This window comes from Panulirus ornatus, chromosome 66 (genome assembly GCF_036320965.1).
Source record: "Panulirus ornatus isolate Po-2019 chromosome 66, ASM3632096v1, whole genome shotgun sequence".
Taxonomy (NCBI): Eukaryota; Metazoa; Arthropoda; class Malacostraca; order Decapoda; family Palinuridae; genus Panulirus; species Panulirus ornatus.
This window is the reverse complement of record NC_092289.1, coordinates 4,551,545-4,563,668: the sequence shown is the minus strand read 5'-3', so window position 1 is coordinate 4,563,668 and position 12,124 is coordinate 4,551,545. Positions and strand designations below refer to the sequence as shown.

At 47.6% G+C, this 12,124-nt stretch overlaps 1 protein-coding gene across 3 annotated transcripts in view; it reads right to left on the bottom strand.

Annotated features, from left to right (window-relative positions):
* The window catches only part of Pur-alpha (Purine-rich binding protein-alpha), a 451,808-nt gene that overhangs the window by 376,234 nt on the left and 63,450 nt on the right, over nucleotides 1-12,124 (bottom strand). For all 3 annotated transcript variants that reach the window (XM_071658308.1, XM_071658309.1, XM_071658311.1), the window contains exon 2: nucleotides 11,842-11,874. In XM_071658308.1, coding sequence (XP_071514409.1) covers nucleotides 11,842-11,874 — 33 coding nt within the window. The remainder of the gene's footprint in view (nucleotides 1-11,841; nucleotides 11,875-12,124) is intronic.

Here is a 12,124-nt window from a genome sequence, read left to right as displayed (position 1 = left end):
GAAAGTGGGATGGGTGAGAGATTATTCACTCCCAGCTCACAGGTACTACGACTTGCTATCTAAGCTCAGTAACATATGCTGGGATCGACTCTTGGCTCACGAGAAGCTAGACTATAAAGGGATCACTTCAACACCTCAGAATATCATTTCGAATTTCATCAAATGAACGAATTTAACCTAAGACAGGTGACAGGTCACCATGCTATGATGGCTCCAGCAACGCGAGACGACAGTGAGGGAGGCTGCCGAGGCCTGAAGTGTGGCAACCAGACCCTCGCCTTCACCAGGGGAGTAACAGAGAGAGAGACCACGAGACAACTGGCTGAGAAAGAGACAGCAGGACACAAGTGGCTGAGAAAGAGACAGCAGGAGACAAGTGGTTGAGAAAGAGACAGCAGGAGACAACTGGCTGAGAAAGAGACAGCAGGAGACAACTGGCTGAGAAAGAGACAGCAGGAGTCAACTGGCTGAGAAAGAGACAGCAGGAGCAGAAGACAACTGGTTAAGAAAGAGACAGCAGGAGACAAATGGCTGAGAAAGAGACAGCAGGAGACAACTGGCTGAGAAAGAGACAGCAGGAGTCAACTGGCTGAGAAAGAGACAGCAAGAGCAGAAGACAACTGGTTAAGAAAGAGACAGCAGGAGACAAATGGCTGAGAAAGAGACAGCAGGAGACAAGTGGCTGAGAAAGAGACAGCAGGTGACAAGTGGTTGAGAAAGAGACAGCAGAAGACAACTGGTTAAGAAAGAGACAGCAGGAGACAAGTGGTTGAGAAAGAGACAGCAGGAGACAACTGGCTGAGAAAGAGACAGCAGGAGACAACTGGCTGAGAAAGACACCACAAGACAACTGGCTGAGAAAGAGACAGCAGGAGACAAGTGGTTGAGAAAGAGACAGCAGAAGACAACTGGTTAAGAAAGAGACAGCAGGAGACAAATGGCTGAGAAAGAGACAGCAGGAGACAACTGACTGAGAAAGAGACAGCAGGAGTCAACTGGCTGAGAAAGAGACAGCAGGAGACAAGTGGCAGGTGGAGTGAGGCACCATAATGCTTCGTCATCCCTGCTCCCCGCACAAGCCCGGGGCTCCGGTACTACTGGACAACCATGACCAAGCAAACTGTTCCACCACCACCACTCCTGCCCTACAACAACGCCCTACCCACCCTCACCACTGCGGTGCAGCAAAGCCAGGAGGGCTATACGCCAGAGGACAGGAGAGAGAGAGAGAGAGAGCATACAGGAGGTGTAAGGCTTGCGGGCAGGGCTCACCGCACGTCCTGCTTGCTTCACACAGGCGTTCATCTCGGCCGCCACACACACACTACACAGTTATCATCCGTCTTGGGCTCATCTAGCCAGCCTCTAAATCCTTCAAGCCCGGCAGATTCAATATGCTGGGTACGACAGAGGAATGCAAACACCAACAGACAACTGGATCCTTCACCAGACTGTTTGTGATAGTTTACGATGTGTCACATACAAACAAATTACTGAGGTAAGAGTAGAAAGGCATATGAGTGTTTAAAACAAACAAGACTTCAAGTTTTTCGAGTGATTACGGAGGCGCAAATAATGTTAAGTGGTTGACTCAACCCGAAATACTGATGAGGTTTGTTCTTGAAACTGCTCTTCCACCACTGTAATGAATAAATCATTACAAACGTTAACAATGCACTTCAAGGAAAGAGTACTTCGCCTCATTCCAGGTAAAACGTCTGCCCCAGGAGTCACAGTCTTACACCTACAACGATACGATCAAAGTAGGAACAGCCGCTTCGGATCGCATGATCGAAGCCTTTGATCATTGTGAGTACCTTGTATTGGATCACCTCTGAAGCCTCTCCTTTCGAAGATGAATGAATTCCCGTTGTTCAGTTGGCTCTCAAGAGGATCCGTCTCTCTCCCTCACTCGTGGAATCGTCTTCGATGCTCCACGTCGCCCTCTCTCCACTGTCTTTTTTTTTTTTCCTTCTTTTTCAAGTCAAGTGACCAAAACTGGACACAATACTCAAGACGCACCAAGAAACTGTTGGTAAAGAGGATGATCTCCATAACCCTACCTGTGCCTGCCATGAATTTTGTTCGCCGCACCCCTTCTTACTGTTTTGGGCACAGCTTACTTGGCTTTTAAGTCACCAGAGATTATGACATCAAAGACTTGTTCCTCAGTTACCTTCAGCTGGTCAACAGAATCCATACTGTACTTCACTTTCTGGTTATATCTCCTCGTTATGTAAAGCGTTGCACCTATCGATAACAACAGTCATTTGTCATCTTATAAACCTAAGCGTACACCATCGGTCTGTCCACGCCAGCGTGAGCTTACAGACGTTCACTTTTAGTTGCACATAAATTTCCCAGGTCAGTATCACCTGCGAATTTCTATATGCCTTACAATGCAGCCATGGCATTATCAATACCACTAATACAGATAAGAAAAACAGAACGGGTGCCAGGACTAATCCATGTAGCACGCCACTTGTCACGTCCCACCATTCTGAGGCTTGGCCCATTAATCACCACCCTTTCTTTACGGTCACATTTGATTGATTGGTGCAGGTAACACCGGCAAGTTTACCGTGCAACCCGTGCTGATGCTGTGAGCGGTAGCCCAAAAGGATTACAGAAGTCACACAAAGGGGCTTTGTTACACCCCAGTGGGTTGACGTTACATAGGTTGTTACAGAGCATGGCTGATATTTCATAACATATTACATTACATACCTTCATATGGTAACCAATTTCCTAACCATTGACGTACAACCCCGTCTATACCAGTCTATACCACAACTTCACATCATTCTCTCGCCGGCCTATATATCTCCGTTGCCTTTCTAATACAGTCCACGACGTGCCTTGTACACTCTTACTCTCTTAAAGTTAAGTTGTTCATGACGTATTAGTTTTCTTAACTCCTTACATCTCTTGCCACAAATAAATCTTCACACACGAGTTTTTCTTCTCTCTACAATGTATGGTTCATATCATTTCAATCTTTTCAGATTCCTTCATATTTTTCCGTTTCCCTTAAATTCTTCTTGTCAATTGTTTCTGTCTCCTCTCCACCTTCGTCAACAAGTCTGCCAGGTGGTGACCATAACACACACTGTCGAATTATCATCATCATCCTTCTCTCTCTCTCTCTCTCTCTCTCTCTCTCTCTCTCTCTCTCTCTCTCTTTCTCTCGTTGTGAAAGTTCTCATGACCCCACCGCTCATTACCTTAATCGAGTCATTTATATATATATATATATATATATATATATATATATATATATATATATATATATATATATATATATATATATATATATATATATATATATATATATTCTACAGTCTGACAAGAACCGTCGAAAGCGTGCGTTTCATGTGAACACCCCACCGTTCATGCGTCCACCGTGCGGCCTCAAGTGGGACGGAGACCCGGCTGAGCTCCGTCTCCCAACCGTACACCCAAAAATCTACGGTTAGTAAGAGTCTCAGAGAAACCTCACTGGAAAACAAACACACACACACACACACACACACACACACACATCTTAAACTTGCCCAGACCCTCCTACCGTGAAGAAGGTGGCGACCCAATTTGAGATTCCACGAGTCTGGTCCAGGCTACAAAGTTAGCTCGAGTTCACTGGGGGTGAACTACCTCACCCACGGCCCAGCGAACCTCGGAGACGCAACACAGTCGGAACACTGGCAATGTGAGAGCAGGTAAGGGAGACGGGAAGCGGAACAAGACAACGCCCAACACACACACAGTGATGAGACGTGATGATACATAGTCATAAAAATAACAAGATAAAGCTTTACGAGGAGAACAAAGAGAGACAGATACAACTGAAAAGTTTACCAGGAAAACAATGAGAGATAGGTACAACTGAAAGGTTTACGAGAACAAAGAGAGACAGATACAACTGAAAGGTTTACGAGAACAAAGAGAGACAGATACAACTGAAAGGTTTACCAGGAAAACAATGAGAGACAGGTACAACTGAAAGATTGAAGAGAAGAACAATGAGAGACAGGTACAACTGAAAGACTGAAGAGGAAAACATATGAGAGACAGATACAACTGAAAGGTTTACGAGGAGAACAATGAGAGAAAGGTACAACTGAAAGGTTGAAGAGGAAAACATATGAGACAGATACAACTGAAAGGTTTACGAGAAGAACATATGAGAGAAAGGTACAACTGAAAGATTGAAGAGGAAAACATACGAGAGACAGGTACAACTGAAAGACTGAAGAGGAAAACATATGAGACAGATACAACTGGAAAAACAAAGTGAACATTTCATACATACAAGTGGTAACAAAACAGGAAGAAAGGAAAAAGAAAATCTCTGTCATACGGAAAGAGGAGGAGGAGGAGGAGGAGGAGGAGGAGGAGGTGTGTGAGGAAAGAAACTGAAGAACACAGTCGTGAGGAGGATTTTTTGCTGGTGTTGACCACGTTCTCCCTGCAGGGGGGGACGCCATGGCCAGAGAGACTTAACCTCCCACATGACAATCAGTACACCATGGTACCCACACACACACACACACACACACACACACACACACACGTCATTCAGGGAACAGGAACGCCTGACCCTAATAATAGCTGAGTACACACAAGAGACACAATTAGCAACAGAAATAAATGATGTAGGTGTTGGGGACAAGGAGTACGAAGCCACGTGGCTCAACTAAAATACCTTTCCCCAGGTAACCAAGGCAACTGATAACACACACACACACACACACACGACAGGTTACCCCTCACCGGTCTCAATCCAAACTCATCACTCCACCCCACCTGATGATTAACGTGACCTCCACACATGACACCCCAGGGAGGGAGGGAGGAAGGAAGCTTCAAGCCCTTGGCCCATCCAGGTCTCTACGCTGACCCTACCCTTCTTCACGGCTCCTCACGCACGGCCAATGACCCCCCCACGCCTTCACAACCCTGACCTTGTAACTACCCAATTCATCATCACCCGCACGAGCCATCAGAGGCTGCCGGGGGGTTGGGTTCTGCCATCCAGTCATGAAGAACCATAGCCAAGCCTATGACGTCCCTCGCCTCCCCCAGGACCCGTCCGACGGTGGTCGACACACAAGTCACCCAACTACCACGCCAAAATAAGAGGGATACATTAAGACCTGAGGTGTGACGTCGCTCCTGGGCCACCCCTTACCGGCGAGAGCGGCGGGGGGTTTTATCACCTTTAACACCGACTCTATAGGTCATACCAAACGCTTCAACCATCAAATATTCACGAGGGCTGGGGACGTGGAAGGATGGATGAGGGCACGTACAAAGGCGTGTGGGTAAATGGGTGCACGATCACCCTGCGGGCCTGCATAAATGTCCCTGGCCGCGCCTCACACACACATCACCAGTCTCACAGGTCATCTGTGGGCGGCTGTGGTCGGTGGTCGTCCGCCCACGCCCACACACACACCTAACCATCGCGGTAACCCTAACAAACTCACTATGCAAGACATCGATTCTTATAACCCCCTTCCTTATACTCTACATGACTAATCGTTGTAATGACCTGTGACCTTGTGGCGTGACCCCGCGCCTCAGGGCCAGGACCAGCCAGGTCAGGCCGTGAGCAACGCCACCAACGAGTTGCAACTCTGCAGCAGCGAGTGAGGCCGCGAGGAGCGCTCGTTGACTAGCGAGTGGCGGCTACCTTAACACCTACCTCCCCCCATCCCACACCCCCTTCCCCCCTTTGCATCGCCGCCAGCACCGCCTTCGGCAGGAGAGTGAGGGTTGCCTCCGTGCTGGCGGCGTTGTGACGGACACCGTGTCGTCATGGTGACCTGGCCTCACCTCCCCGCCCACACCACCTTACCGCCCAGTCCTGTAACAACCCCGGGCCTCCTCATTCCCCCCCATCCACCTGTATACCAGCAGTTCTCTCCCCTCCAACCCAACCCCCACCAACACCTAACGCGGGCGGAGGGCCAACCTGGCGCCCATGTCACATTCTGACGACAAAGTGCGAGTGTGTGTGTGTGTGTGTGTGACTCCATGACAGTGGATGACGGACGGCATCGCCTCTGCCGATGGCCATCGCTGCTCTCGGAGAATCCCCCAACCCAAACAACGTATCCTCGCCTCCCAGTCACGCTGGCTCAACACACACACACACATCACTACAGAGCACAGGTGGTCACAGCGTCATGCAGGTTATACACACGACACTAATGCTACGAGAGAACGCGAAGTGGGTAATACAACGGCGTAGCACTGTCTTGACGTCTGGTGTGGGTGGAGGCCTCCTGGGTCCCTGACCAGGAGGTAACCAGGACCCCCTGGTTCACCACCCAGCCTCACCTCACACCAGGAGGCGCCACTTCTGAGTCCAGGGTTCGAGGGAGCATGTCGGCTACTGCTCCCCTCCAGCACACAGGCGATGGCTATACACGATACACCAATTTACCTTCACACCCATGAAATACATGACACACATGTGACACAGACTAATGCTAAATAGAAGTAACTCGTATATGTGAGTTCTGGTCTCTGGTGTCACAAGAGAAAGTGACACCAATATAGTATTCAACACAAGACACACATGTAGTATATATACTTGATGACCCACCAATATATATATATATATATATATATATATATATATATATATATATATATATATATATATATATATATATATAAACAACACACCATCACACAATCCCATGATAAATTAACTCACAAGTTACATCAATAATTATGTCACACACACACACACACACACACACACACGCACACAATGCCTTAAAATTCACACCACACACATTGTCACCGACGCACACTAATCAAGCGAACGTCATATATGACACACCTCATTTGTCACACACACACACACACACACACACACACACACACGAAACACATGCTACAACAAAATGATAAAACAAACGACATTCTTTTTTCGAAAAACACGTATGACTCCAACGCAACAGACAAACAAGACAATATGTAAATATAGCCCAGTGACACACTAACAAAACGCAGGACAGGCCAACAAACGTTTCACATGAAGCCCGCGCAAAAGAAGCCAACAAACGTTTAAAACGAGCAACACACAAAATACGCCAACAACGTTTCGCATGGGCAAAACCCTGGGCATGCCAACAAACGTTTCACATCAGCAACATGCAGAGCGCAATAACAAATGTTTCACAGCAACATGCAAGACACGCCAACAAACATTCATGCCAGTAACACGCAAGACACGCCAACAAACGTTCATGCCAGTACCACGCAAGGCACGCCAACAAACGTTCATGCCAGTACCACGCAAGGTACGCCAACAAACGTTCATGCCAGTACCACGCAAGGTACGCCAAGAAACGTTCATGCCAGTAACACGCAAGACACGCCAAGAAACGTTCATGCCAGTACCACGCAAGGTACGCCAACAAACGTTCATGCCAGTACCACGCAAGGCACGCCAACAAACGTTCATGCCAGTACCACGCAAAGCACGCCAACAAACGTTCATGCCAGTACCATGCAAGGCACGCCAACAAACGTTTCATGATCCCAGCGACACCAAGAACACGCTAACGAACAATTCACAGAAGCAATACGCAGGACATGATTAGAAATGTTTCCGACCAGCACCATGCAAGACATGCCCAGATACGTTACAATTCAGCAACAAGCAGGACACGCCAACAAACGTTTCACACCAACAGCACAAGACATGCCGGCAAACATTTCACGCTGCATGCATGCAGGGCATGCTGTCAAACGTTTCCTACAAACGACATTCAAGATATGTCAACAAACGTTTCACTTCAACAGCACAAGACATGCCGCTGACATTTCACACTGCATGCATGCGGGACATGCCATCAAACATTTCCTACAAACGACATGCAAGACATGCCAACAAACGTGTCACACCAACACATAACACATACCAACAAGCGTTTCACATTAACAAATAGGACACACCAATTAACGTTTCCCACTGATGCAGAACATGCTCATAACACGCTGGACGTGACATCAAACGTTTCACATTATCGACTTGGAAAAACATGGTAGGTATGTATTTCACCTATACCATACAGAAAACAGATGACAGGCCAAGAAACGCTTCACATCAACAAGAAGGTCAGGCAAACAAACGTTTCACAATAACAATAAGCATGACACAATAAACGTTTCACCTTAAGAATACGAAGGCATATACCAACAAATGTTTCACACCTAGACCAAAAAGCATACCGACAACATGAATAACACACCAATAAACGTTGAATACCATCATTCAAGGCATACCAAGAAACGTTTCATACTTACAGACCACATGGCATCAAAGAACGTTCCACAAGAGCAACATGCGGATCATACCAAACGTCCTACGGGACGCCCAACGTTGCCTGCTGCCTAGCCCAGCAATGAGAAGGGACGGTAATGTTATGTAGAAGACGAGCACAACGAGGGAATGACGTTCCCGGGCCAACGTTACCTGTAACTCTCAGCAAGGTGTGGTGAGCCAAGTCGAAGTTCCACGCTCAGGTTTATTTACGACGTGGCATCATCACTCGGGCAAAAGCTCAAGCAAGCACTGTGCGTCGAATGCCATCAATTCATGAGTTGCTTGAGAGAGAGAGAGAGAGAGAGAGAGAGAGAGAGAGAGAGAGAGAGAGAGAGAGAGAGAGAGAGAGAGAGACGTACACATGACACACCTTGACGCATCATCAGACTTGACGTGGACGGGCGAAATCACACACAGCCTCCATCAAACTGCGGCGCGGCTCCCGTCGACGCACGGACGGACGGAACGCGGACGTGGGTACAAAACCTCCCCCCCAAAAAAAGTATCTTCCCCTCCACACACACACACACACACACACACACACACACACACACACACACACCCAAACTGCCTGGAATGTCTTACAATCTACAACTGACCGACTGAGATTAAAGGCTTGACGCTTCGCTACGCCTCCCTGATGCAGCGTACATCTGCTGCCACAACCGGGGTTGTAGCGAAGACAAGCGCTCCTCTCAGTCCGTCAGTTGTAGACTATGAGGAACCTCATGCCCAGGGGCGGAAGATACTTTTTTGGCCGAGCGGACACACGAGAAACGGGCGAGGACGACAATGGACAAAATATTCCCACACAGTTTGCCATTTTTGCGGAGGCGACACAAACACGCCTTACGCCAATACTAAACATGCCATAAAATCAGACGTTTCGCGCCAAAAACCACACGCAGGTCATACCAACGAACCTTTACGCATTTCGACCACGCAGGACATACCGCAAAGTGCGTCACACCAGCAACACACAGAGCCAGCCAATAAATGTTTCAGGGCAACAACAAGGAGGATACGCTAACAAACGTTTCATACCTGCTGGTCGCTAGACATGCCAATAAACATTAGACATCACCGACACGCAAAACGTGCCACCAAACGTTTCAAGCCAGTAAAACAGAAGATGTTACCGCACGTTTCAAACCAACAAGCAGGCAGTGCCAACAAGCCTTCATATCAGTTACAGTGAACACAGATCAACAAACCATTCACACTATAAGCAAGGCATATAAGCAAACGTTACACATAAACTTCACGCAAGACTATAAACGTCACACGCAAACCATACGTACCCAATACCGTGAGGCGTTGCACACCTACAAACAGGTAATTCAAATAATAACGTTTCATACCAGTAACACGGATGATACTCCAAAAACGTTCCACACCAATGATCAGTGTATCTCGAAAAACGTTTCGAGTAAAATGGTCGACACTCCAGCAAATGTTTCATACCCACATATAGGAGATAAACGTCTCACATCAGTAGCATTGGTAAACTAACGTTTCACAACAACACGCAGTTTCCACCAAACATTTCACACCAACACTAAAGACATATAAAGCGTTTCACAAGACGCAGGCCACAACAAACGTTCAATACCACCCCGCGAGTCATACCAACAAACGTTAAACACCATCACGCGGGACATTAGAACAAACGTTTCACAGCACCAAGACACAGAACAGGACAACAACTGATTAATTTCCACTTTCTCTTTCCCTTTCTCCCTCTGACCGAGATGGCCTCTGACTGGGGCTAAACCAGTTCAGCCCGCGTCATGTGCGTCACAAAACAACACCAAAAAATTAATGGCCAAATGTATCATTCTCTTCGAGTTGTGTTAAACCAGCTTAATGTCCAAGTTAAACCTAAATTATAAGGGGCATAAATCAATCAACATCGGAGTTATGGGTCAACTGTTTACATGGTGGGAGAAACCAGTGTACAGTATACTGACTGATACATCTGACCTCACACTAACGGACGCATGCACGCACGGACGGACAGACGGACGAGGGCCGTACAGACAACGGACAACGTGACCCCTGAGGTCTCTGCCATTGTTCGTAGGCCAGACAAAGACCATTCATGCCAAAATCACAACAAGACATGCCAGCGAACGTTCCACGCCAGCAACACACAAGACATGCCAACGAACGTTCCACGCCAGCAACACACTAGACATGCCAACGAACGTTCCACGCCAGCAACACACTAGACATGCCAACGAACGTTCCACGCCTGCGACACACTAGACATGCCAACGAACGTTCCACACCAGCGACACACAAGACATGCCAACGAACGTTCCACACCAGCAACACACAAGACATGCCAACGAACGTTCCACACCAGCGACACACAAGACATGCCAACGAACGTTCCACACCAGCGACACACAAGACATGCCAACGAACGTTCCACGCCAGCAACACACTAGACATGCCAACGAACGTTCCACGCCTGCGACACACTAGACATGCCAACGAACGTTCCACACCAGCGACACACAAGACATGCCAACGAACGTTCCACGCCAGCAACACACTAGACATGCCAACGAACGTTCCACGCCTGCGACACACTAGACATGCCAACGAACGTTCCACACCAGCGACACACAAGACATGCCAACGAACGTTCCACGCCAGCAACACACTAGACATGCCAACGAACGTTCCACGCCTGCGACACACTAGACATGCCAACGAACGTTCCACACCAGCGACACACAAGACATGCCAACGAACGTTCCACACCAGCAACACACAAGACATGCCAACGAATCTTTCAATCCAGCAACACATGCCAAATAACGTTTCATATCAGCAAACCTCAAGGACGTAACAACAAAAGGTTCAACAGCACACAGGCCATGCCAACAAACGTTTCACACAAACAACATGCATGATATGCCAATAAACGTTTCAAACCGTTTCAAACCAGCAAAACACGGCCATACCAACTAACGTTTCACATCCACACCATACATGATACGCCAACAAAACGTTTCACAACAGCAACAAACACATGAAAACGTTTCACACAAACAACATGCATCACATGCTAATAAACGTTTCAAACCAGCACAACACGGCCATACCAACAAACGTTTCACATCCACACCACACGTGATACGCCAACAAACGTTTCACAACAGCAATATACACAACACCTGAAAACGTTTCACACACGCAACAAGCAGCTCATACCAACAACCCTTTACTGCATCAACACGCAATCTGTGCATAAAAATAAATAAATAACTAAATGAAAATAAACAAATACACGTTCACAACAAAGTCACACCAACACGCATTTTACAAATGACACACGAACAAACGTTTCACACCAAAAAATGAATGAATAAAAATAGAACTCGCAAAGACATGCCAGCCAACGTTTCTCACCAACACAGCGGAGGCACCAAACGTTTCACGGAGCAAGAGAGGACACAGAAGAGGCGGCGTCAAGTACTTACATCCTGGCATGTCGGACTGCGAGACTTCATAACCTGCGGAGACACAAAGGCATTAGTACAACAGGCTTGTAGTGTGGGGTGGGGGGCCAGCAAGATGTCCATCTCCTCCTGCCACCCACCCAACGTACACCTCACCATCACTACCAACACAAACCCTTCACCATCACCACCATCACTACCTCCTTCACCATCACCACCAATACATCTACATGACCTACCTGCATCTCACCATGAGCTTGGCACCCGCCTGCTGTTGACTGTGGGAGGGAGCGTCATGTACTCC